At 45.2% G+C, this 27,811-nt stretch overlaps 2 protein-coding genes across 7 annotated transcripts in view; one reads left to right on the top strand and one right to left on the bottom strand.

Annotated features, from left to right (window-relative positions):
- The window catches only part of LOC123378916 (synaptonemal complex protein 3-like), a 71,055-nt gene that overhangs the window by 7,022 nt on the left and 36,222 nt on the right, over positions 1-27,811 (bottom strand). The window contains exons 1-3 of one of the 2 annotated variants that reach the window (XM_045051668.1): positions 3,317-3,471; positions 662-830; positions 107-176 (exon numbers count right to left, since the gene is read on the bottom strand). In XM_045051668.1, coding sequence (XP_044907603.1) covers positions 107-176; positions 662-791 — 200 coding nt within the window. In that variant the 5' untranslated portion in view covers positions 792-830; positions 3,317-3,471. Of the gene's footprint in view, positions 1-106; positions 177-661; positions 831-3,316; positions 3,472-27,811 lie in introns of those variants that run through there. The other variant, XM_045051669.1, reaches the window with a different exon arrangement.
- On the top strand, positions 4,801-27,363 carry LOC111559186 (PWWP domain-containing DNA repair factor 3B-like). Of its 5 annotated transcripts, XM_045051665.1 has the most exons (4): positions 4,801-5,145; positions 21,522-21,706; positions 21,977-22,151; positions 22,441-27,363. In XM_045051665.1, exon 4 carries the CDS (start codon positions 22,659-22,661, stop codon positions 25,872-25,874), a length of 3,216 nt encoding a protein of 1,071 aa, XP_044907600.1. In that variant the 5' UTR covers positions 4,801-5,145; positions 21,522-21,706; positions 21,977-22,151; positions 22,441-22,658; the 3' UTR covers positions 25,875-27,363. The 5 variants fall into 5 exon arrangements, with proteins under 5 accessions (XP_044907600.1, XP_044907597.1, XP_044907601.1 ...); XM_045051662.1 differs by lacking the exon at positions 21,977-22,151; XM_045051666.1 differs by lacking the exons at positions 4,801-5,145; positions 21,977-22,151 and adding an exon at positions 5,784-8,687.

Genomic DNA, 27,811 nt, shown 5'->3' with positions numbered 1-27,811 from the left:
TCATATTTGCTTTGGAGGAAATGTGTCATTCTAGGATTTTATGGAGAATAATTGTATGAGCCATGTTGCCTAGAGCTGGCAGGTGATAACACTATGAAGACATTACCCCACATCGTCCTCAAATGTTCCTGCAGAAGGACTGTTCTCCCCGGGCTTATCCGGTACTGGATTGTTTCCTGCATTGAAATAAAAGTGGAAAGCATTTTAAAAGGAAGTATGGTATTCTGATCAGTTTTCAGGGGGCGGTAGCCTCGCCGTGTGGAGTTTTTTAGGCCTCTTGCAAGCAAAAGTCTTTACGGCAGACATATGAAAGGAAGGAACCACGTATGCACAAGGTCAGATGAAACTGGATGGGGGACGAGGACCATGCTCTGGAGACGGTGTTGCAAACCTTTCAGGGTTAAGGTCAGACTACACCACCCGGCACGTGTGAGACATTCTGGAAAGAGCAACTGTGGGCGAGCAGAAGTGCTGCTATCTAAGCTTCTGTAATCCTGGTCTGGGATGGGAGGATCGAGTGGGCAACGTCCGGTACATGAAACCGCTTTACACACACGCACGTGTTTTACTGCTTACAATGCCAAGGACTCAGAAGCAGCGACCTGCCCCGCGGGTGGTATCTACAGGTGCTGCATCTGCAAAGGTGTCAGATAGAGTGTACCTTCAGGAACAGCCTCCGGCCCACTCAGGTCTCTTCTCTCTTGTCCCCAAAAGTCATTGGCTGCCATAGCCGGAGCCTCCACCGGGGCCTTCGCAGCTCTCCTCAGGCGCTTCCTCCGAGGTGGCGCCATCCCAAGGTGTCTTCCCAGGTACAGACAGCTCTCCTGCACCTTGTGAGTGCAAACACGCGTGAAAGAAATGGGGACATGGTCAATGAGCGATGCCAGGCAAGGGTCCTCTGCGCAGATCAGAGCATGAGCGCCCTCGTTGTCTCTCGTTGGGCCAGGAGGGGACAAAGACAATGGTGACAGCAGACCCCTGCCCCCCGTGGCTGTGACCCCCTCTCCCTGGCTGCGACCTGCCCCAGGACACCTGAGTGTCAGGACCCTCTGCCAGATTCTTGCCCCTATGTTGGCACAGCGGCTGTCCCCTGCTCTCGGTCCCCAAGGGACAACGTGCTGGTCTGGAGGCCTAAACTTGACCGTGACCAAAAGAAGTGTCCCCTCCAAATGGGTGGGGAAGAAACCGTTCTGCACCTGTCCGGGGACAGTCAGGTCAGGGGTCTCCTCGACATGCCATCTGGACCCCAGGACAACCAAGCAGTCCTGCAGGGCAACCAGCTGGGCAGGAGGGACAGACGCAGATGCTGCCTCCTCACCAGGTGTGGCCCTGTCCTGAAGAGGGGAACGTCGGGCTCGCTTCCCATCCTGCAGACCCTGCCAGCCCTGCCCTCGAGAGCCTCATCCTGTCCTGTCCTTGTCCTATCCTGTCGTGTCCTGTCGGAGCCCCGGAGGAATCCGTGGGGACATCACTTCAGAGGTCAGCTCAGCTGCCGCCACCCCCCACTGTCCTTGGGGGCCTTGTCCTCGTCCTATCCTAACCTGTTCTCGTCCTGTATTGTCCTGTCGGATTCCCGTAGGACTCCGTGGGGACATCAACATAGAGGTCAGGACAGCCGCTGCCACCATGCACTGCCCTCGGGGGCCTTGTCTTGTCCTGTCCTGTCCTATCGGAGACCTGAAGGACTCCATGGGAACATCACCGCAGAGGTCAGCTCAGCTGCCGCCTCCACTCACTGCCTCGCGGGCCATGTCCTGTCCTGTCCTGTCCTGTCCAGTGGGAGTCCCGGTGGGATATCTGTGGGGATATCATGCAGAGGTCCATAGAGCTGCCACCTCTATACACTGCTCTCAGGGACCTTGACCTGTCCTGTTCTGTCCTATTGGAGCCCTGAAGGACTCCGTGGGGACATCACCTCAGAGGTCGGCCCAGCCACCGCCACCCCACTGCCCTCGGGTTCTCAACCTGTCCTGTCCTGTTCTCTTGGAGCCCTGGAGGACTCCATGGGGACACCCCTCAGAATTCAGCCCAGGCACCACCATGCCACATGCCTTCGGGGTCTCGCCCTGCCCTGCCCTGTTCTCTTGGCCCCCTGGAGGACTCCGTGGACATCACCTCAGAGGTCAGCCCAGCCATCACCACCCACTGACGTCGGGGTCTCAACCTGTCCTACCCTGTCCTGTTCTCTGGGAACCCCAGAGGACTCCATGGGGACATCACTTCAGAGGTCAGCCCAGCCACTGCCACCCCACTGCCCTCAGGGTCTCGTCCTGCCCTGTGCTGTTCTCTTGGAGCCCCGAGGACTCCGTGGGGACACCAACTCAGAGGTCAGCCCAGGCACCACCACCGTGCCACACCGCCCTCGGGGGCCTCATCCTCCCCCTATCCTGTCATGTCCTGTCAGAGACCAGAGGACTCCCTGGAGACATCACCTCAGAGGTCAGCCCAGCCACCGCCACCCCACCCTGCCCTCAGGGGCCTCGTCCTCTTCCTGTCCTGTCATGTCCTGTCAGAGACCGGAGGACTCCGTGGGGAAACCAACTCAGAGGTCAGCCCAGACACAGCCATCCCACAGTGCCCTGTGGGGCCTTGTACTCATCTTGTCCTGTCCTGTCTTGTTGGAATGCCAGAGGACTCCGTGGGGACATCACCTGAGAGGTCAGCCCAGCCCCTGCCACCCCACACTGACCTCAGGGGCCTCGTTCTCATGCCTTCCCCTCCTGTCCTATCATGTCCTGTGGAGCCCCAGAGGACTCCGTGGGGACACCACCTCAGAGGTCAGCCCAGCTACCACCACCCCACTCTCCTTGGGGTCTCATCCTACCCTGTCCTCTCCTGTCCTGTCCTCTCCTGTCCTGTCAGAGCCACAGAGGAGTCCACGGAGACATCACCTCAGAGGTCAGTCCAGCCGCCACCATCCCACATTGCCCTCGGTGGCCTCGACCTGTTCTGTCCTGTCGTGGCCTGTCACAGCCCAGAGGTCTCCGTAGGGACATCACCCCAGAGGTCAGCCCAGCTGCTGGCACCCCGCAGGACCCTTGGGGGCCTCGTCCTGTCTTCTACTGTCCTGTCCTGTCCTGTCACAGCTCCAGTGGACGCCATGGGGACATCACCACAGAGGTCAGCCAAGCCGCTGCCGCCCCACACCCTGGTCCCCTCATGGCTGAGAAGGCACCCCCCCGCCACCTCCCATGGCAAGGCAGGACTACCGGGCCCGCCTCCCCACCCGCCTGGCCTCCCTGAGGGTCTTCCCTATGCCCCACCCTCATCCTCTGTCTCTCTGTCCCTCCCTCCACCCCTCCACAGGCACAGAGACCTCCACACGGAGTCCTCTGCGAAGCTCCTCTGAGGGCCTCGCGATGGCGACGAACGGCCCAGCGGCGCCTGGGCAGGAGCGTCGCTGATTGGTTGGCTAGGTGCACGTGACGGGGGCGGGACCTTCGCCGAGACACGCCCCCTGAAGGGACTGCCCAGGACCTTGGCGTCTGCGCCAAGGGTGGAGGCCAGGGCTCGGGGTTTCCCGTTCTACTGCCGAGGACGTTTCGCAGGCCATCTTCCTGGGAAATCACAAAAGGACACCAGAGTGGGCGACAGGTGCACAAGCCTCCACCTTCCCGATGTGGGGGAATTAAGACATTATGCTCAGTGAAATATGCTAGTCACAGAAGGACAAACGGTGTACGTATGAGGTACCCAAATTCATAGAGAAAGGGAGTAAAGTGGTGGTTGCCAGGGGGTGGGAGGAGGAGGGAATGGGCAATAGGTGTTTCATGGGTTCAGAGTTTCAGTCCGCAAAGATGAGAAAGGTTGAGAGATGGATGGCAGTAATGGTTGTACAATGGGAATGTACTTAATGCCACTGAGCTGTACACCTACAAATGGCTGAACAGGTACAATTTGCATTGTTTCTACTTTATTGCGATAAAAAGGCAGAGGGAAACGCTGCTGTAAAGACTGATGTCTAGCTCTACAAAACTGTAAGCAAGTCATCCTACCCAGTGGAAGAAAGGTCATAACACCCACATAGATAAATGTGGTGGGAAAGGAAATTGCATTGGCCAATGAGCATAAAAAAGAGCTCATTCTTCTTAGCGTGGGAGAAATGCTGAAGAGGATTACCACCGCCACCACCACCGCCACCGCCACCAGCACGGACACCATCCCCATCCTCCCCCCCCCACCACCCTTCCCCAGCCAATTGTAATCTGATTATACCCAGTATTGGTGCGTATATGGAACAATCAGAACCCAACCTGCTGGTGGAGTCACATACGTTGGAAATAATTTTGCTCTACTGAATACTCAGCTAGCCTATGACCTAGGAATAGGTCACTAACTGCTTTAACCTCTTTGGCTCCTTCCGACGCTGCAAAGCATATTGCACGGATGCCAGGCATTGGAATATTTCTAGTATCACTGCTTTTTAGGGCTCTAAAGTGGAAAGTATCCACGTGTCCATGGACAGGAAAATGGATGAACGAACCGAGGAGTGGTTCCACAACGGTGTGTGCTACCACAGGCAAAATGAAAGCACTGTGGCTCCACAGAATAGTATAGTCACTGTTAGGACACCATGTTGGGTGAGAAAGAATGTGGCGGAATACTACGCACAACGCGATACAGTTTATTGTAATACCCAGGCAACGCACCAGGAAGCAAGGATATTCAAGGATACACACACGGGTCTTCCACAAAACCAAACAAAACCAAAAGCGGTAGAAAAGGGAGGGGGGTGGTTTACACAGAACACTCAGGAGGATGGCCATTCCTCTGCAAGCGGAAGCAGTGGGTGGAAAGGGCCCCGGGAGGAGACGGAGTAGGAATTGTTAAATTCCCCCACATCGGAAAGGTGCACCTGTCGCCCACTCCCGTGTCCTTTTGTGATTTCCCAGGAAGATGGCCTGCGAAACGTCCTCGGCGGTAGAACGGGAAACCCCGAGCCCTGGCCTCCACCCTTGGCCCAGACGCCAAGGTCCTGGGCAGTCCCTTCAGGGGGCGTGTCTCGGCGAAGGTCCCGCCCCCGTCACGTGCACCTAGCCAACCAATCAGCGACGCTCCTGCCCAGGAACCGCTGGGCAGTTCGTTGCCCTCCCGAGGCTCTCAGAGGAGCTTCGCAGAGGACTCGGTGTGGAGGTCGTCGTGCAGGTAGAGGGATGGAGGGAGGGACAGAGAGACAGAAGATGAGGGTGGGGCATAGGGACCCTTAGGGAGGCCAGGCGGGTGGGGAGGCGGGTCTGGTGACTCTGTCTGGCCATGGGAGGTGGGCGGGGGCGTCTACTCAGCCACGAGGGGACCAGGGTGTGGGGCGGCAGTTGCTTGGCTGACCTCTGAGGTGATCCCATGGAGTCCTTGAGGACTGTGACAGGACAGGACGAGGACGAGGCCCCCGAGGGCAATGTGGGGTGGCGGCGGCTGGGCTGACTTCTGAGGTGACGTCTCTGAGGCATCCGCCGGGGCTCCGGCAGGACAGGACAGGACAGGACAAGACCCTGTGGGCAGTGTGGGGTTGTGGCAACTGAGCTGATATCTGAGGTGATGGCCCCACGGAGTCCTTGGGGGCTCCAACAGGACAGAAGACAGGACAGGACGAGGCCCCCGAGGGCTCATGGGATGGGGGCGGCTGGGCTGACCTATGAGGTGATGTCCCGCCCAGAGTCCTCCCGGGCTCCGTCAGGACAGGACAGGACAGGACAGGACAGATCGAGGCCCCCAAGGGCAGCATGCGGTGGCGGCGGCTGGGCTGACCTCTGAGATGATTTCCCCATGTAGTCCACTTTTTTTTTTGGGGGGGGGGGGTTCCAGTCATCTGTGGATGGACACTTTGTTTCCACGTTTATCTATTGTGAAAGTGCTGTATGAGCACAGGTACACAAATATCTTTCTGACACTCTGTATCTGTTTGATTCTCTTCTTTCACGTCTTTTGGGTATATACCTAGCCATGGAATTGATGGATTGTGTGGTAGCTCTATTGCTTAGTTTTTGAGGTTCTTCCATACTGTTTTCCATAGTAACTGTACCAGTTTCCAATCCTACCAACAATGGGGAATTGTTCCTGTTTCTCCACATCCATGCCAACACTTGTTATTCCGGGTTTTTTGGTCTTTGTTTTGTTTTTGTATTTTGTTTGCTTGATAATGGGCATCCAAATGAGTGTGAAGTGCTGTCTCCTTGTGGTTTTGATTTGCATTTCAGTAATTATTAGTTATGTTGAGCCTCTTTTCATGCGCTTATCGCCATTTGTATACTTTCTTTGGAGAAATGTCCATTCCAGTCCTTTGACAATTTTTTAATCAGATGACCTTTGCTGTAGTTGTGGTGGTGGTTGTGGTTGATTTGCGGGACCTCTTTATATGTTCAGCATTTTAATCTCTTATCAGAGAGATTGTTTGCAATCGTTGTTATCAATTCCATGGATTGCCTGAACACTTTGTTGAGAATGTCCTTTGATGCCCAAATGTTTTAAATTTTGATGTTGTCCAATTCATCTATTTGTTTCCTTGCCTCCTGGGCCTTTGCAGATAAAATTGTCTGAACCCTAAGGTCATAAAAGTTTTCTCCTATGTTTTCTTATAGATGTTTTAAGGTGTGATCTTGCATTTTTTTAGTCTTTGATCATGTTGAATTGATCTTTGTGCTTGCTCTCAGGTAGTGATCTAATTTCTTTTTTCCTCCCATGAAAAAATAATTGTACCACCCTCATTTATTGAATGGCACACACTTCCCCACTATCAGCTATGCCATGTCTATCATATGCCAAGTTTCACTCTGTCCCTGATTCCGCTTCCCTATCCTGGTCCACCAGTCATTTCATTTATCCTGTGCCAAAAACCACAGCTTGGAGTAGAATGAAGACTCTAAGCCAGAACTGTCTAACTCTGAATCCTCAAATATTAGCTGATACTAGGATGCCTAAGATCCTTCGGTGAATTCCTCAGAGCCTCCACAAGAGGGTCTACCCTATGTATGAGAACCCTTAGCATCTGGACTCGTTTAACTTCCCTTTTATCCACTCCATCCTGAGCTTCTTGCAGTTTCCTCAAGCACACCATTGCTGTTTCACCACTGGGCCTTTGAACAAGCTCAGTCGACTTCTCTGTCAAGTCTTGGTTGGCACTCCTTCCTTTGCCTGATACTGTGATTTGTGCTGCCTCTCTCCTCTCACTACACTGTAATCCAATCATCTGTGTGCTAATGAGACTGTACTATTGTGCCTCACCTTGATCATGCTGGAAACCTGTACGATTCGACCGAGCAGATTTGAAACTTACAATTCAAATTGGTTACTGTTTGCCCGCAAATAAAAACAACATTTCTGCAAGCTTTACTGCCCTTCGAAAGTATACATACCCATAGCTCATTTAATCATCTTAATAACCCTCTGGAAGATGAATTAGTGTAAGGCCAGTTTATAATTTAAGAGGATGAGGATCAAAGAGCACAAATGTTTACCCAAGTTTGTAGAGCTTCACAGTAGAGCTAGGACCAGACCTTTGGTATTTTGCCCCACTGCTCTCCCCTGGCCCGCACCTGTGACCGTTTTGGGTTACTTTGTTGCTCTGGAAATAAACCTCATCTTCAGCTGTAAATCATGATCTCTAGCAGTGTTTGTGTGTTTGAACAGTGTGACGGCAGATGTGGGAGTCCTTTAAAAAGTTGTAGGTTTCAATGTAAATTTCAAAACAAGTTACTTGAGGAAGGTACTGTCTTTAACGTTTTGGAATGCACCTAAACGTCATGAAATGATAAACCCATTGAAGAGTTCATGGACACCAGACCAGGTGAAAAGACAAAGGGGCTATCCTCGATAGAGCAAAGATCAGCAGTTCAGCAACCTGAAAGTAGTGTGCATCCAAATTTTCAGGGACATTCTGATTCTTTATGGCTAGCACGAGGACAGGAATCTGGATTTGTAAGAAGCTACCACAAGGGATTTGGATAATTAATAAATACAGTGTAACATAAGTGCTATGGCAGGCCGTGCATCTACCTAAGCATTCTACCCTTCATCCTTTTCATCCTTGCTAACAGAACCTTGACCCCGTTATGTGTAGAGGTGAGCACGTGGCCCAGTCCAGCCCCTGGGCTGGCCATGATACGTGTCCCAGATGACACTGGTGGCATTCCTAGGAAAGCTTCATGAACTGGAAAGATGCAGCTGGCTTCCCCCTTTGATCTTTACCCTTTGTCCTGCCAGCGATATAGATACAATGCTTGTGACCTTGGAGACAAAAGCCACATTTAAGGACAGAGGGGCAAGAAAAGAGAAGATCCTGGCTCCTTGTGTAGCACCAGCCCTGAACAGTGTATTCCTACTGCATGTTAACCGGAATAAGTGAACCTCCTATGTGTCTAAGCCACCATTTGAAATGCAGTCAATTGCAATTCATAATGATAGAACAGTGCATACCTGAAATTTATTTTTACCCAACTTGCATCAGGTGTGGTACACTATTACTGTGACATTTAAACCCAAACATGTATAACTCCAAACTAGTTCGTTTATTTCTCCTGTAACGTTACCGGGAAAGTCAGTATGTCCTCATGGTGGGCATTATCCATGCACTTCTACAGGGACCCAGGCTGTCAGAAAGTCTGCCACATCCAACATGTGACTTCCACGGGTGCCCTGGACGTGGCCTCCTTTGCAGTTTGCTAGAAGGGGAAAAGGGCACGGAGGTGTGCCAGGTACGGGGATTTTTTTTTTTTTTTTTATGAGTTAGGCCTGGCAGTGGCACACACCATTTCCACTGACACCTCATTGCCTACATCTCAGTCACACGGTCACATCTAACAGCAAGGAAAGCTGGGAAATGATGCCTACACAGGGGCCCAGGAAGACAAGGAGAGCCAGGACTTAGGTGGGGAGCTGGAAGCCCCCGCAATCTATGCCTTTCTAAAATTAATGTAAAACTTGACTGCATTGGGTTTTCTTAAAGGGAAACTCACAAAAATCCTAGAAGCATGAACTGAAAGTCCAGCATGAAATTAAACGAGGCCTTCCCACTTACAGACTGTGAGACAAAGTCCAGCATGAAATTAAACGAAGCCTTCCCACTTACAGACTGTGAGACTTTGAACCAATTTCTTGACCTCCCTAAGCCTCAGTGACTTTCTTACTATCTTAAAGGCATAACAGCAGTATTGTTCTCATAGTATTTTGGATGAAATTAAGTGAAATAATGCATAAAAAATCTTATGGGCACTCAATAATATAAAGCAAGCACTCAAATATTGATAACAGCACAATAATATTAATGTTTATAATTAGTTATACCACAATTGTGATTATATTATAATAATTTTTATATTGTCATTATTATGGCCACATTTTTAGCCACTGGTATACAATTTCCTGAACATCAAACATTGACTGCAAACTAGTGCCTGCTATATATTTCAGAGCCTAAAAAATGAATGTTTTGATCATCAAGATTAAATATAACATTAAAAAATTTGGGATGGGAAATATAATATATTTCAAGTATATGAATTATTTAGGGTGTGTCAAATGTCACAGGGCATTTTTATTCTTTTTATAAAAGTTTATTTATTTATTTTGAGAGACAGAGCACGAGCAGGGGAGGGGCAGAGAGACAGAGAGAGCGAGAGAGAGATTGAAGGAGGGAAACCCAAGCAGGCTCTGCACTGTCAGCATGAGCCCGATGCTGTGCTCAAACTCACGAACTGTGAGATCATCATCTGAGCCAAAATCAAGAGTCCGACGCTTAACTGACTGAGCCACCCAGGTGCCCCTCTCGCAACTTCTTATTACCATTGCAAGTTCCTTCTTTTCAAATGAGCCCTCACATGATGGCGTTTCTCAAGACTTGATTTTACTCGGTTCTTTTCTCAATTTATACCCTTTCCCTAAATGTTTCCATATAGGTCCATGGTTTTGATTACCATTTACATCATAGTTTCTCAAAGTGTGGTGCGTGGGATCACCTATGTCAAAATCACAGAAAGGAGAGTGTTAGAGTCCAGATTCCTTGGGTCTATCCAAGGCCTGCCCAATCAAATATGTGGGTGGGCACTGGGAATCTGCATTTTATTTTATTTTTATTTTTTTATGTTTATTTACTTTTGAGAGAGAGAGAGAGTGAGTGGGGGAGAGGCAGAGAGAGAGAAGGAGACACAGAATCTGAGGCAGGTTCCAGGCCCTGAGCTGTCAGCACAGAGCCTGACGCGGGGCTCGAACCCACGAACTGTGAGATCATGACCTGAGCCAAAGTCAGACGCTTAAACTGACTGAGCCACCCAGGCGCCCCTGGGAATCTGCATTTTAAATAAATTCTCCAGGTTGCTCTCAACCCCACTGAAGTTGGAACCACTGTTATTTGTCAAGGAGGACCTGACTGTCATTAACAATGGCAGCTCAACATCTCCATCTTGTGGCTTCCTAACACCACTGTCATTGTTTTGCAAATGCAGTCCATGGATGTTAGGAAACTATTAAAAATCTGAAAAACAGAAAAGAAATAGGAACAAAGGACATTAGTGGAGTATCTGCTCCACGAATAACCAAGATTGAGTTATAACATCTTTTGACTTTTCCAACACCAAACTTGAACTTATCTGTATTAAACTTTTAAGGGGAAGTCAAATTGATGCATTTCAATTGTCATCCGACTACATGAAAACACAGGTATTGGATGGCTGCTATCTATAGATCACTACACCACGTTTTGGTTTCATACAGTGATGCCAAGAGGATTTCATGAATTATCAAGTTATCCTTCTAGAGCTTAGCTAATAAGGAACATGCCACTTTCCAAAAATAATTTAATATGGGGCACTCTTAGTTAAATTCAGTTCTACTGTTAAGTCTTTCTTCTAATTATAAAAGCAATAAACATTCGTGGTAAAATAATTTTTAGAAAATATAAAATTTATGAAGGAAATGAAATTCATACTTTATTCCACCACTCCGATATACCGTACAATTCGAAATTGGGGGATACTCTTTGCTTTTGTCCTTCTCCCTTCCCCTCTCTCCCTCTCTCTCTTCCCCTATACTCTTTCCATTTGACATTTCGCTTTTTTGTACCTGCCTTACTTTCTACAAGCTCTGTATTTTTTTTCTGTTTTTAATCACACATTTTACTTCTTTCATCTAAGATTTGGAAGCAAAGCTTCAATATTTTATTCAGTCTGATCACACTTTCATACTGCCTACTTCAAGTAACAGGTTAATGCTAAGCCAATGATTTATGTTTTACTTGCAATTCTCTTCCCTATAATGCTCAGCATTTCACTGGCGCTTGTAAGCACACCAGTGTGTTGGGTGAGGGATGACTGATGATGACCATTCAATGGGGTAAGGATAGTCTCTTTAACAAGTGCCTCTGGGACAATGGTGCATCCATGTACAAATGAATGAAGTTGGACACTATAGTCACACCATACACAAAAAGCCTAAATATAACAGCTAAAATTTTTAAATTCTTAGAATAAAACAGAGGAGTAAACCTTCATGACCTTGGATTTCTTAAATATTAGACCAAAAGCAACAAACAAACAAAAAATAGGTAGGCTGGCCTTCATCAAAATTAAAATGTTTTTGCATTAAAAGACACTATCGACAGAAATGATATCCTACAAGATGGGAGGGAACATTGGCAAATTATATGTCTAGTGGGAGTCTAGTAACCAGAGTATATAAAGAACCCTTACAACTCCAACCAAATGACCAAACAAACAGCAAAAATGGGAAAGGGATCTGAATACATATTTCTCCAAGGAAGATATACAAATGGCCATCAGTCACATGATAATATGCTCAACATAATTAGTCATTAGGAATTGGAAATCAAAACCTAACAATAGCTGTTAACACCCACTAGGGTGTCTAAAACTAAGGTTCAGGGGAAAGGGAAAAATAACAAAATTGCTGTTGAGAATGTGGAGAAATTGGAAGCCTTATACACACACTGCTGGTGGGAATTTAAAGTGGCACAGCCACTGTTGAAAACAGCTTGGTGGTTCCTCAAAAGCTTAAACATATAATTAGCATATGACTCAGCAATTCTGCTCCTAGAGGTATATACCACCCTCCATTTAAAACAGGCATTCCAAAAACGCATGAACATGTATGTTCATAGTAGCACTATTCAAAACAGCCAAAAGTGGAAGCAACTCAATCCTCTATCAACAGATGAATGGGTAAACATAAGGTGGAATATCCATAAAGCAGAATATTATGCAGACATTAAAAGGAACGTTGCAATGTAGATGAGCCTTAAAATCATCATTCTACATGAAGTAAGCTAGACCACACTATGTGTGGTTCAACTCATATGAAATATTCAAAATAAGACAACCCATAAAGACAGAAAGTAGAGTTGTGGTTGCCAGGAGGTAGGGGCAGGTGGGAATGAGGTGTGGCTGGGTATAAGGTGGGTATAAGATTTCCTTTAGAACTTCTGAAAATGTTTTGTTAAGAAGATAGAGGTCATGATTTCACAACATTGAAAATTTACCTAATGCCATCGAATAGTATACTTTAAAATGTGACAATGGAATATTAACTGGCCATCAAAAAAAAGATGAAGGGGCGCCTGGGTGGCGTAGTCGGTTAAGCGTCCGACTTCAGCCAGGTCACGATCTCGCGGTCCGTGAGTTCGAGCCCCGCGTCAGGCTCTGGGCTGATGGCTCAGAGCCTGGAGCCTGTTTCCGATTCTGTGTCTCCCTCTCTCTCTGCCCCTCCCCCGTTCATGCTCTGTCTCTCTCTGTCCCAAAAATAAATAAACGTTGAAAAAAAATTAAAAAAAAAAAAAAAGATGACACCTTGACATTTGCAGTGCCGTGGTTGGAGTTAGAATGTATTATGCTAAGCGAAATAAGTTAGAGAAAGATAAATACCATATGATTTTTCCACTAATATGTGGAATTTACAAAACAAAACAGATGAACATATGGGAAGGGAGGCAGAAGAGAAGAAAGGGAAACAAACCACAAGAGACTCTGAACGATAGAGAACAAACTGAGGGTTGATGGAGAGAGGTGGGTGGGAGATGGGCTGGATGGGTGATGGATATTAGGGAGGGCACTTGTTACGATGAGCACCGGGTGTTGTATGGAAGTGATGAATCACTGAATTCTACTTCTGAAACAAACATTGCCCTGTATATTAACTAACTAAAATATATATAAAAAAAACTAAACTAAAAATAAAACTAAAAAATAATAAATAAATAAATAAATATATGAATTTCAATTCAATAAAATATTTTAAATTTTTAATGAAAAAATAATGCTTTTTAAAACCAATGCTACAGTGTATGTTAACTAACTTGATTTAATTTTTCAAAAATAATGCTCTTGAGGCCACTTTAATAAAATATTCAAGTATTTTGAAAAAGACTAAGCAGTCTTTTTTTTTCCCTTCTTTAAAATTTTTTAAGCGTTTCTTTATTTTTGAGTGGGAGAGAGACACAGGGGAGGGCAGAGAGAGAGGGAGACACAGAATCTGAAGCAGGCTCCAGGCTCTGAGCTGTCCGCACAGAGCCCGACATGGGGCTCAAACTCACCAACTGTGAGATCATGACCTGAGCCGAAATTGGATGCTTAACCGACTGAGCCACCCAGGCGCCCCTTAGCAGTCTATTTTAATGCATTCATTTAAAAATAATATTCAGCTCATTATTGCTTACATGTAAATATGGTTTTTGAAAAAATTACTATATTTTTGAAAACAAACAAACAAAAGTACTAAAAGTATGGCATTGTTTTACATCTTTGCAAGTCTATTCAATACCTACCTGAATAGGAAAGGCCTCGATTTTCTTACCTGCCTCTTCACCTCTTACAGTCTGTTGTTTCAGTGGAAGGCAACCAAGAAATCCAGATTCACTGATACTGAGTAGGGAGAGGAAGACCTCACTGGCCCTCCAGCAGGTTCTCAGGGACCCCCCTCCCTACCAGGGTTCCAGAATGACCACCGGGCACTGCTGACGTCCAGTGTTCTTTCATAAAGCTTAACCAACCCTTTGAGAGCAGAGACACTATGAGCTGATTTGACAAAAATGGACACTAGGGAACAGAGACCTTAGGGCACAATGTGAAAGTCACACAGCTGAGGAGAGGCAGAGCTGAGACTCAAACCCACATCCGTCTTTCAGAAAGTATCTCTGATTTGAGAAGATCGACCATGAATGCACCCCACTATTTTCCCTCCCCCAAAACTACATAGGCTACACTGGGGGGGGGTGTCTTGATATCTCTCTCCCACTCCTCTACACTAAGAACATGTTGAAAGCCTTTATTTAGTTGGCACACTGTTATATAAAAGTCCAGCTTGCCCTTCTCTTGTGGATTGCATGCGGGATGGGAGGGCTTTGTCTTGCTTCAGAATCTGGGGTCCAGGGCTGTGCTGGGCCATCTGTGTCTGTGTCTGGATCCATCACCTCATGAGGGCTGATTTGGGGCATCACTCGCCAAATCAGCATTCAGTGACATCATGTTGGTGGCTTAAAGTCGGCCATAGTGGGAGTATTTGCATCATGGAAATAGGAAAACCCTGGAAATCGGAACTGCAGTCTCCCTTCCCAAAGACCTGTTTCCAGCACATCACTGCCCAAGACTGGCCACAGAAGAATCACCTAGAATTCATTAATAGGAGGAAAAGCTGCACCACAGGGCAGCTCTGTCCCCTAAAATAAATGACTATGAGAGAAGAAGTATGTGCTGTGTGCCCTGATGACAGGAGCCCTATCTCTGAGCATAGTATTCTTTGGCAGTGTGGTTGCAGCAGTACCTGCTGAGCACAGATTCCAAATGTAAGAGGTTCATCTCCACCTCCCTAATGTCCTAGATCAAGGACATTTGTGGAAGTTGTCTCTCTTCTCAGGAACCACTGGTGTCCTGAAAACCCTGTCAATACACATTTGTCCAAGTGTTGACTCAGGGTCATTTGGTCCTGCTGCAACCTGAGTTTCTAGTTTGCCTTCCTCTGACCTCCAGGTCCTTTATCCTCACATGTTTTCTCCTCTTGGGTCATTTTAAATTGAGTGACAGTCCTTGGATCCCACCTACACAAATGCACCTGGCCTCATGTGTCCTGGAAGGTTGAAAGGAGGTCCTTAACAGGACTTGGATCCTAAGTGTGGGGCGTGTGTGTGTCTGTGTGTGTGTCTGTGTGTGTAAAGCTGTTATCTTTCTACTTTATTTCCTCTCATCCATTTTGTGAAAACTCCCCTGCCCTCAATGCCTTTTCCATGAGAACATCGAGTACTGTCTCTAATATTTTATTCATTCATTCATTCATTCATTGGATTGGTCAGGGTGTAACTGACTGAGAGTGAAATCAACGCTCTGCATCTGAGGATGTATTAGTACTTCCTGGTTTCCATAGAAAGCTAACATCAGGGAGAACATTTTGATGATATTCTGGTTTCCATGACAACTGGGGTAAGCCATTCCTTCCCGGAGACAGAAACATTTAACGAGGATATTTACAGACTGGAGAGATGGAGTAACTGTAGAAACATCGAGACTAGTCGGTGTCTGCTATCAATGTGAGTTGTGTGTGTGTGTGTGTGTGTGTGTGTGTGTGTGTGCATTGCCAGCGTGTGGTCTTTAGTTGGACATTGAGAGCTCTAATCTCTCCTGTTTTATAAGAGAGGATGGCAGCTCCTCTTGTGAAGGGCTAGGGTGATTGAATAACCTGTCATACCTCAGTCCCGTTTTACTGTCCTAAGGTGACACCACTGCACGAGGGAATTGTTACCTGAGTACTTGAAAGCAGAGGTCCCCAAGTATTTCTCATCATGTACCTCTGCTTAACGATTGTCCCATGAACCCTTAAGATGTAAGTTTACTCATTTACTCCTACTTATAGTAAAATTATTGCGTGCATAAAATGAGAGAAAATTTTAAGTCAGTAAATGAGGGAAATGGGTAGGGTTGGGAGATCTAATGTTACTTTGTGTAGCCTAGAGGATAATATTGTGAGTATTATCACACAATGAGTAGCTCATACACACACACAAACTAAGAAGCATGTCTAAAAGACAAAGTGTGAGCCCAAGCTCTGAGGTCTCCTCCTCAGATCATGGCTTCTCAGAAGCACCATATCTTCCCTTGGTTTTTCTAGAACTACAAGTGCCCACTCTTCCTATCATGGCACTCTTGTCTCATTGCTCCCTTTTTGACTTTTTTTTTTCCTTTTTGGTCTCCAAAGAATTCTATCAAGCTGTCTCTAATTAAAATAATAAGAGAATGTTGCTTAATAGTCATGTTTGTTTTTCCCTCTTTGTTTTTAAGGCCCTTCCTTTCCCTTTGGTTTCTAGAACTTTTACTATGATGAGCCTAGACCTGTTTGTATGTGTGTCTTCGTGTGTGTGTGTGATGGAATGTATTATGCTTGCAGTTTGGCACATCAAATATACCACCTGATATCGTTCTTTATTTTGGAAGATTGTTCCTTCACACATTCAGCAGTCCTTTGCTCTCTTCTTGGACTGCAATACAGTATCTCTTATGTGGTTAAAAATATACATTTTAATAATAATTTTTCCTTTGACCAATGTAAAGTACACCTCAAAGACATTTCAAATATATTCTCATCGTTTTCTATGCTAACGGCATGGTACAGTTTTGGTTGCCTTCTTTTTGTTCACTTACATCCAGTATTTCACTTCATATCTCCTTAGAGTCCTTATAAAGTAAGGTTTTTGGTACCTATGTACACATAAATGCGTCCTCTCTGTAATATTTTAAAACATGATTTGAAAAGTGATATAGGGGAGCCTGGGTAGCTCAGTTGGTTAAGCGTCCGATTCTTGATCTCAGCTCAGGTCTCAGGGTCGATGAGTTCAAGCCCTGTGTTGGGCTCTACACTGGGGGAGAAAACTAGTTTAAAAAAAAAAAAAGGAAAGAAAAGTGATGTCTACCCTCACCACCCACTTCCATCCTTTTTCCTCTTCTGTTTTCAGTGGAACCATGCCATGACATTTCTGTTTGCCATTCTAGACTTTTCTCTTTCATTTACATGTCTTTTGTGTCCTAAGATAAAGTATATACCATTGTTCTCCATGTGAATATGTGCTTTATGTAAAGCATATTATTTGTACTTAATTGGTCTCTAGTTCGATTTTTTTTTGTCCGAATTTTCTTCCTGTGTCAATACATGAAGGTGTGCATCAGTCTTTGTGTTGGATACATAACATGCCCTTGTCAGATTAGATTATAGGTTTGTTAGTCTTTCCCCATGGGTATCAAGGACCTGGCATATGTCCAGTGTCGTTGTGACAAATTACGATGCAATGACTTATCATATGAACGAGGGCACAGTTTTTTCCTTGTGCACGACACAGGGCAATCGATAGGTTCTGAGATATACACCTCATCAACTTGCCTAGATACTAGTAATTATGGAGGCTGCCCTTGACTTTTTTTTTTAACCCTAATGCCATGCATGATTTCATTGGTGTTATAGAGGGTAGTGGAGGTTTCCTTGTGGCAGGTAATAGGGACCCGAGGGGTTAACAGAACACCTTTGGAAGAAAGTTAGCCTACTGGAAGGAAGAAACCACCTGAGTTTGCTAGAGGAATAGGAGATAAGTCTCTTTAGTCTTAAAACAAGGCCCTGAGGGAAACCCTGAACTTTGTATAGTTCTTTGCTCAAGTGCTCTTGCTTCTCCTTCTGTGAGTAGATAGCTCTTGAAGATGTGTGTCTGCAAGACTAGGCGCTGTTGGTCCTTCTTTGTTAATGAAAAATTGGGAGGCAGACCTCAGCGATTTGAAGGTGTATGTCTATTTAGTGTCATAGCTGATCATTTGTAGGTGAGAAACAAGCCTATTTTTTTCACTTCTTTGAGACGACTGAGGGCAGTTCATGATTTTTCAATTTGTAACATTTGCCATTTAAATGTTTGTACAAAAATGGCTCACGTTTCCAAGTAGGCATGACCTCTATGAATTTATGAAACTAGTGAACAACATAAGGGAAAGGTTTGAAGATCCCACTCAGTTGTCCTACAAATAGAATTCAAACCCAATGAAAGCTTAACAACTCTTGCATGTGAAAGTTCATGCTGAATTCATCTGGCACTGGAAAGGTGCAAAAATAGGCAAGAATGTATTTTCTTTTATAACTGAAATGACATAAAATGTGCCTTTATAATAAAAAAGGGGAACTGCCAACTCATCCATTTAAGGAAATACATATTTGGGGGACAGTTTAAACTCACAAAACCTACAGCTTGAAAGAAGCTCCAACAAATAGGCAGTAATTGTAGGGATGGGGCATTGGGGTAAATATGAGAGAATTCCTGCATCTGGGGAGTGGGATGGGGGCAGTCATAGCAAGGAAAGTGCCCTCATTTTGAGACAACACCTCCAGAGGGTTGTTTTCTTTTCCTTTTTCTTTGGAAGTGAAGTGATTACAGCCCTCCCTGGGGAAAGGAGTTAAAGAATAAAGCTTCCAAAACAATTCTAAAACTCATGGCCGTTGATTGGATAAATAAATACTCACTGCCATCAGGCTCTTTCATTCCATAACCAAAGAGCAAATGGAATAGAACAAAAGGTATACCAGGACTTAAAAATTGAAGCTGGTCCATCTGAAGGCTCTACTTCTTGATGGTCTGGAATTGACTGTGAAGTTATAGATTGTGGAGTTGCTATTTATACCATTCCACTTCTGTCTTATTCTATGTGATTTTACTGGGCAGGCATGTTTGATAGATCATAGGAAACTAAAATTCTGGATGCATTTTCATATTCAAGGTCTCTGAGGATTGGGGGTCACTTGGAAAGTTACTTTCGTGTCATTCAAGATTCTAATTTTTTTAATTTTTTAAATTTTTGTTTATTTTTGAGAGAGAGAGAGAGAGAGAGAGAGAGAGAGAGAGAGAGAGAACAGAGAGAGACAAGAGTGCGAGCAGGGGAGGAACAAAGAGAGAGGGAGACACAGAATCCAAAGCAGGCTCCAGGCTCCGAGCTGTCAGCACAGAGCCCGATGCAGGGCTCGAACTCACGAATTGTGAGATCATGACCTGAGCTGAAGTTGGATGCCTAATTGACTGAGCCACCCAGACACCCCAAGAGTCTATTTTAATTCATTGCCCCTGGTGTGCAAAAAGAGGATCAACACTTAAATATTATTATCTCTTTCTATCATGTCTGTCTATGCACCCACCTGTATACATCTTTAGAGGGAAAGAAGAGAGCTGAGCTTCTGTTAGTATGAAAAAGAAAAAGAAAACCCTCTGCAAGATTAGGTACCAACCCTTCATGGAAGATATTTGGACAATGGGCCAAAGCATATGGTGAGAAGTCCACTTAGGATTTAATACTTTCATTTCACACCCTTCCCTTCTGATTGCCTCTCTCAAAGATGCATTGCTTTAGTAATTGGAAAAACAACCGTAATTGCTGTTTTGGTTGTCTGGTGAAAGTTACTCCATCGAAGTGTTTCATACTTTTATAATAGATATACACAAATGTGAATATGAGAGAGTATTCAAATAGGTGGTATGGGTTTTGTTCTAAGCTTATTTATTCATTTTGAGAGAGAGGGAGGGAGAGAGAGGAGAGAGAGAGAGAGAGAGAGAGAGAGAGAGAGAGCGCACAAACAGTGGAAGGGCAGAGAGGGAGGGAGAGAGAACCCCAAGCAGGCTCTGCACAGTCAGCACAGAGCCTGATGCAGGGCTTGAACTCACGAACCGTGAGATCATAACCTGAGCCAAGGTCAGATGCTTACCTGAATGAGCCACCCAGGTGCCCTGGTGGTACGGTTTTTAAAACCCTTTTTAGTACCTTATATAAAATATGTACAAATAGAGTCTGTGGACTCACATATTTGCAGTTAGCATTCCTCCTAGGTGATCAGATTACTGATGCTTAACATTTTTTCTACTTTATAATTGTAAACAGCATTTTAGATTTTCCACGTGTATTTTCATTTTTTTTTTTAAATATGAAATTTATTGTCAAATTGGTTTCCATACAGCACCCAGTGCTCATCCCAACAGGTGCCCTCCTCAATACCCATCACCCGCCCTCCCCTCCCTCCCACCCGTCATCAACCTTCAGTTTGTTCTCAGTTTTTAAGAGTCTCTTATGTTTTGGCTCCCTCCCTCTCTAACTTTGTTTGTTTATTTGTTTGTTTGTTTGTTGTTTTTCTCCCACGTGTATTTTCAAAATAAGGAGCTGAAAACAACATTTACACTGGAAGCAGAAACATTTGCTTGCATGTGTAGAGCAGAAAGCATGGATTATATGCATCAATATCAGGCATCTTGGGTCACTAACGTCGTTGCTCTGAGTGTGTGTACATATCTGTGAGTGTATGTGCGTAAGTGTGTGTATGTGTGTCTTGGGGGTCGGTAGCTATCTGGTTGGGGCTGAGGTGACTCAGGCCCTCCTGTTTTGTGTGACAGGCTGGCAGGTCCTGCTGCAGGGAGATTGCAGTGGCTGAGTCACCTGTTTTTCCTTCTCCCTTTTGTTCTGTGTCCTCACGTGACACTTGTGTTCTGAGAGCCAGTACGCTGAGTTCTCTAAAGCAGAGGACACAATACCTGCATGATCGTACAGTCTGGCAAGAAAAAGTGTGTGCGGACTATGCCCAAAGTATGTATAGTTAGTCATACATTTCATATTATATCTATGAGTATGTGTGAAGAAAGTTGTGCATACACACATTTCTTAGAGAAATAATATTTTGTATTATGAAATATATCATTTGAAACTGATAATGGATGAGCTAAAATCTATAAATGAATTATTATACATATTTGTGCAGTGTGTACAGAAAAGCGGAACCCATGAACAGGGAATTTCTGGGGGGGAGGGATTGAGAGAACAGTTGCATTTTCTGCATTACACACATCTGAGTGTTTGAAATGTATTTAAATAAAGTTTTTAAATGTCAGGGAAAAACCACATTGTAAAGAGACTCACAAAAGTTATGTGAAAAATTAGCATTCACATGAAACAGTGATCAAATATGCTCTTGAGTGAAGAAATATAGTCCTAGGTAATATGCACCAGGCATGTGTATATGGATGCATAGGAAATGTGTGAGAAGCCCATACACCATCATATTGAGAGTGAGCATCTATAATGTATTGCCTCCTGTATATATCTCTCTACACGTTTTATGTTCTCCACAAATGCATTTAGCGTTACTTCAGAAACACCAAAAACACACTTACTTTATAGACTCTGTTTTTGTTACACACACACCACACACACACACACACACACACACACACACAAGCCACTACTATCATTAAATCTGTGTGTCCAAGACAGACAAAGGCTGTACTGAAAGTATGAAAGCAGTACTTCCCACTGTTCTGAAATAGGAGGACTAGGATAAACTAAGTAGCTTCACGTGGAGATGTATTTGAAATGCAAAAGAAGGAAGAAAATAGACATGTCTACATTATAAGTGAGATTTAACTAACATTTCTGTTTCAGAATGGCCTGCACTCCAGAGCTGGGGAAGGGAAAATGATGAATCCATCCCCATTTCATTGGCTTAACTTCCCGTCTGCTTTTCTGATTTTCTAGATTGACATTAGAGGTGCATACGTCCTGGGTATCTATCTACATTTGACGTCATTTGATCCCTGGAAGGACAGCGCACCTCAGAAGCACAGAGCAGAATAAAGGGTCTGCTGGACACGCAGTTGGAGCGTATGAATCAACAGATGTAGCTCACAGAACCACACCTCCCAGGATTTACGTGGCATTCAGTAAGACGTTCCCATTTTACTAAACATCCCATTTGCAGTCATCTCATGTTGAATCTGGAGTGTGGTTTACTTTGCTCCTCACTCTACAGCCACTTCTTTACACAAATTAAGTGCTTGGTGTGGGGAGGGTGGGGTGGGGGGAAGCCTTTTAAACCACCATAGAGAAATGAAAAAGTGCAGGTCACAGCCAATGGCCCACGCCTGCAGCAACTCTTATGAAGATGGTACCAGTAACCACCATGATGATCTTTGTGAACCTTTGGATTCTAGGCTCGTGCTCTTGAACACAACATTATGCTGACATTCAGTGTCTGTAGGCTGGAGATCACCCCTGGCTTCCCTGGGTACACAGGGTGGCACCAGCACCCCGGGAAATAAAAACTGAAACATTCCCCCAGAATGAACCCGGGGGAGCACAAAAGGCACAGGATGTCCAATACCACAGGTGAGATCTAGAAAATGACACCCACCTCCCCACACAGATGCTCTTTAATATGCAGTCATAACAAGCAGGGCAAGAAGTTGGGTTTGGCAAGTTATAAAACTCCTCTGGTATCTTCTGTATTTTTCCCTGATACTTGCCGTGTATTTTACCCCCCCCCCCCACCGTCTGATACACACTCTATTTCTTTGCTTTGCCTCTTATCAATTCTCATTGACCAACATTGTTCTAATTTCACACAAAAGGAGTATTTTTTCTAATACTTTTCTTCTTTTCCTTTTCCACATTCCAGTACTCTCCAATATAGTCCATTCAAAACACAGGCTCCAGCGACCCTGGGAGATTCAGGTGAAGAAAGACAGGCCACATAAGGTGTAAACCCTTTGTGGTCCTAGGCCAAAAGGTGTGGTGAAGAACATTGCTTTAGGGAACACCTACCATGGCTGTGGGTATGACGGCCAGACCCTTCAACCTCTATTAATTCCGTCTTGAGAGGAAACTCAAATCATAATGGCTGCTGAGTATATCCTATGCAATTGGAAAGGCCACATTTGGCCAGCAAAGGTTTTGTCCAGATCTGGGATCTCACCAAAATATATGAGGAAAAGAGCACTTTCTCTAGAAGTTCAAATACTCTCAGTAGGTAAAAAAATTAAAGTGAAAAGCACAGACATAAAGCTCCTAAATGAGTCTCAAATTGAATCCGTTACCTCTATGCTTGTGGCCCAGTCAAAGGCCAGTGTTCCACCAGGACAGAAAGTGGCCTACAGAAATGCTCTTAAAGTGGCACTGGAGATCCTGAATAAGAGAGCAAATTTCGGTCCAGCAAGAGCATCAGATGGTCTAGAGACCACTACACCATCTCAAAGGGGACCACAAATGCAAGCTCGTAAAAAGTACCGGAAGCCTAAAGGTACCTTACTGAGGAGTCTTAGGAAAAGAAAAAACCTCAAATCGCTGCTGGTGTGTTCACAGAATAAAAACACCCCAGACAGTGGCCGATCACAGGCGCACACAACCATCATGCATACACTAAGGGAAAGGCGAGCAAAGTCCTCGCGAAGCTGCAGCATGTCCTCAAAGTTCCCATCACTTTCGGAAGATGATCGTAAGACAGGAGGCCGACCACACGCACACACAATGGCCACGCATACTCTAAGGGAAAGGCGAGCAAAGTCCTCGCGAAGCTGCAGCGTGTGCTCAAAGTTCTCATCACTTTCGGAAGATGTTCATAAGACAGGAGGCCGACCACACGTGCACACAACGGTCACGCGCACTCTAAGGGAAAGGCGAGCAAAGTCCTCGCGAAGCTGCAGCGTGTGCTCAAAGTTTCCATCACCTTCAGAAGATGATCATAAGACAGGAGGCCGACCACACGCGCACACAACGGTCACGCGTACACTAAGGGAAAGGCGAGCAAAGTCCTCGCGAAGCTGCAGCGTGTGCTCAAAGTTCTCATCACTTTCAGAACATGATCATAAGACAGGAGGTCAACCACACGTGCACACAACGGTCACACGCACTCTAAAGGAAAGGCGAGCAAAGTCCTCGCGAAGCTGCAGCGTGTCCTCAAAGTTCTCATCACTTTCGGAAGATGTTCATAAGACAGGAGGCCGACCACACATGCACACAACGGTCACGCGCACTCTAAGGGAAAGGCGAGCAAAGTCCTCGCGAAGCTGCAGCGTGTGCTCAAAGTTTCCATCACTTTCAGAAGATGATCATAAGACAGGAGGCCGACCACACGCGCACACAACGGTCACGCGTACACTAAGGGAAAGGCGAGCAAAGTCCTCGCGAAGCTGCAGCGTGTGCTCAAAGTTTCCATCACCTTCAGAAGATGATCATAAGACAGGAGGCCGACCACACGTGCACACAACGGTCACACGCACTGTAAGGGAAAGGCAAGCAAAGTCCTCGCGAAGCTGCAGCGTGTGCTCAAAGTTTCCATCACTTTCAGAAGATGATCATAAGACAGGAGGCCGACCACACGTGCACACAACGGTCACGCGTACACTAAGGGAAAGGCGAGCAAAGTCCTCGCGAAGCTGCAGCGTGTGCTCAAAGTTTCCATCGCTTTCAGAAGATGATCATAAGACAGGAGGCCGACCACACGCGCACACAACGGTCACGCGTACACTAAGGGAAAGGCGAGCAAAGTCCTCGCGAAGCTGCAGCGTGTGCTCAAAGTTCTCATCACTTTCAGAACATGATCATAAGACAGGAGGTCAACCACACGCACACGCAACGGTCACGTGTACTCTAAAGGAAAGGCGAGCAAAGTCCTCGCGAAGCTGCAGTGTGTCCTCAAAGTTCCCATCACTTTCAGAAGATGATCATAAGACAGGAGGCAAAGGAAATAGGGACACATCAAGAGGTATGTCTTTGCATCGCACAGTCAAAGAGAAGGGTACAAGTGCTAAAGATGGAGGCATCCTTCCACCTTTGTCACCAAGCTTCAACCTCACTTTGCCCAAAGCTCACAAAGAAGAGGCACATGACACCTACCCAAGGACCCTGGCTGTCTCCTCTGAAAGCTCTGCCTTCTTGGGGAATGTTGAGGACCATGGAGAGGTTGCCTGGAAGCCAGGCTTGGAAGGTGCAGCAGCATCCTCCAGTGCCCCTAAACAGAGGCGGTGTTATTCACTCGGTCTGGCAAATAGAAAAAGGAAGCTGCAGGTGACAGAGTTTGAGAAAGGGCTGCAAGAACTTCAACCTTCAGTCAACTCAAAGGCTATTAACCCCACCACCCCTATTAAAAAGAATGCCAACAAAGAAATGGGACAAGTGGCAAGCATGGGTTTTCCACAAGAGCCTTGTCCCATTGAAGGAGGAATGATGGTCTGGTTCAAATTTCAGGATCACCCATTTTGGCCTGCAGTAGTAAAGAGTGTCAGCCAAACAGAGCAGACTGCAAGGGTGCTTTTGGTTGAGGCAAACATGCACTGTGAAATGAGTGGCATTCGAGTTCCTCTTCGAAGATTAAAGCACCTGGATTGTAAAGAGAAAGAAAAACTAATAAAGAGAGCCAGGAAATTGTACGAGCAAAGTGTGAACTGGTGCTTCTCCCTGATTGCCCACTACAGAGAAAGCCTCAGGCGAGGTTCTTTTGCAGGCAGTTTCCTGGACTATTATGCTGCTGACATCAGTTACCCAATTAGGAAAGCCATCCAAGACAGGGATCTGGAGATTGATTTCCCAAAGGTGAATTATGCCGACCTGGAAGATTCTGAGGAGGAGACCTCCCTGGACGGGAAGAGGCCCTGCAAGAAAATTCTCCCTGACCGGATGAAGGCTGCTCAGGACCGAGCCAACCAGAAGCTAGTGGACTTCATCGTGAAAACAAAGGGGGCCGATCACCATCTTCTGGACATTGTCCAAGGCAGGAAACAGTCCAGGTGGCTGGTATCATTTAGGAATTCGAGCAGGTACGTGATCTGCGTTGAAACATACCTGGAGGACGAAGACCAGTTGGATGTGGTGGTAAGACATTTACAAGAAATCTACAAACAAATAGACAAGAAAACGCTGAATCTGGTAAGGGATGACAAAGTGAGTTTTGTTCTGGAAGTTCTTCTGCCAGAAGCAATCATTTGTTCAATTGCTGCACTTGATGGATTGGATTACAAGGAGGCAGAAAAAAAGTACCTACAGGGGCCACCTGTGCATTACCGGGAAAAAGAGCTATTTGATAAAAATATCCTAAAGAAAATAAGAAAGAGATAAGCAACAAGGAGCAAGACTAATTAACTCCCCCTGTACCCACACTTTAGCAGGAAGACCTCTCATTACCCTGTCTGTATGAAATGTGTGATCGTTCCGCTCTCTATGGCATGTAAATATGTTCTGGAAATTTGAGACCTTGGGAATATGCTGGATTCATTTTGGATCCATCTCTAGCACTTGTGGGTAGCACAGTCATCATCTTTTCTAGTACCCAAATGCCTCACAAATTAATTTGTTAAAATATTGCAAACAGTTGTACTTCCCTCTACTTGCTTGGATGTGTTAACTGTCCAGATGTTTTCCTAACATGGCTTTTAACCGTACTTCATATTTTAATATAGCACACACACATTATTTTATTACATGAAAGAGCACTGGTATCAAACATTAAGCAACAATCATTTTTAAAATCCAAGATAGATTCTTACAGAAACAATCTGCAATCTCTCATTCTTTTTGTGACACCTGAGTATAAATGATTGGGTTCCTTCTTAAGATAATTCCTGAATTTTTTCTGCCATGCTTGTTTGTTTGGGAAAAATAGCCCTGAGAGCTGAAACCAATGACAGAGATGTTTTCTATATATTATCACTACCTTCAAATGGTTCTTGCAAAAGCAGTCTGGAATCCAAAGTTAATGGATCATTTGCACATAGTCCACACGTGGGTGAATGAAATCTCAATGTGCAGTAAACATTTTGCCAGCCTGTGAAAGATTGTTAAACTCTACATTTCCCTGAGATTCCACTTACGGAAGTAGCTCTTGTTCAATGGCTGAATGGTTTCCTTAAAACAGACAGGCTCCTGGCTGTCTTCTTAACTGACTGGATCCTTTGCGTATACTGGTTTATCCCCATGTGGATGACAACTAGACTAATCGTACACACCGTTTACCTATTTTAGACCTAGGAGTCCAGGCTCACTGCTAAGAGCCCGTCTGGCACAAATTGTAGGAAAGCTCGCATTTTGCTCTGGACCTGTGTGCCCTAAAATGCAGTCGTTTGTCTGAAGCTAAGCAAGCTTTCTCTTTTGACTTATTCATTGACTAACCCTGACAGGTTCCAACAGTTATGCAGGCTGGAAAGTCATTCCAGGCTGCTTGAGCAATAGATGGACCTGGATCTGGGAACTTGGAAATGGGCTACAGAAAAGTATCCGTTTGGCTAAATATGGCTGTTGTCAGAATACAATGAAACATATGTAACTAAAAGATAAATTCTGAAGCCCATGAATTGTTATCCTACTTGAAACAAGAGTTTTTTGAGACAAAAAATGTTGGGAAAGCTAGTTTACTTTTAAAACTTGTTGTGAAAATAAACACTAAAGGTTTAATATACACCTGAGTGCATTTTTATTCTCAGAGAGAGTCAACTGTCACTCACAGGCCCATGTTATGTGTCCACATGGCCATGTGATTTGTGTGTGTGTAAAATTTTCAAGAGCTAGCTGTTTTGATTCACAATAAAACCACTGTATCTTTCACCTTGAACTTTTGCTTCATCATATTTATATAGATAGATGAATAGATGATAGATAGATAGATAGATAGATAGATAGACACATAATATTTTGGAATTTTAGTAATTTAGTTGTCACCTTTATGGTTCATTATAAATTTTCTTCTAATCCTAAATATTCACTTTTGTACTTGTTTTCATAATTTTAGAAGAGAACCTTCCAAATGGTGTAAGCTTCAGGCCCAACAGAACCTTTTGGGACTCTGCCTGAGAGTCACCAATGACTCCTGAGGCATTCTGCATGAGCTAGTCCACATGACGTTCTCATGGTCCTGGAAAGTACTTGGAAACACACCATCTCCACACTCTGTGTGGACCTTGTGCACTGGAACAACACACGTTAGTTCCTCTATAAACATCACGTCGCTGAGTCAAATGTGTCACTCAACTTCAGCTTTCTCATATAGCCATATTTGGCTC

Source organism: Felis catus, assembly GCF_018350175.1.
Source record: "Felis catus isolate Fca126 chromosome X unlocalized genomic scaffold, F.catus_Fca126_mat1.0 chrX_random_Un_scaffold_70, whole genome shotgun sequence".
NCBI classification, from domain to species: domain Eukaryota; kingdom Metazoa; phylum Chordata; class Mammalia; order Carnivora; family Felidae; genus Felis; species Felis catus.
Note: the sequence above shows the minus strand (reverse complement) of the source record. Positions and strands in the feature narration are given on the sequence as shown.

Bases quoted from the DNA above. Each gene is read 5' to 3' on its own strand.
- LOC111559186 (XM_045051662.1), top strand. From the start codon at position 22,659: ATGGCTGCTGAGTATATCCTATGCAATTGGAAAGGCCACATTTGGCCA.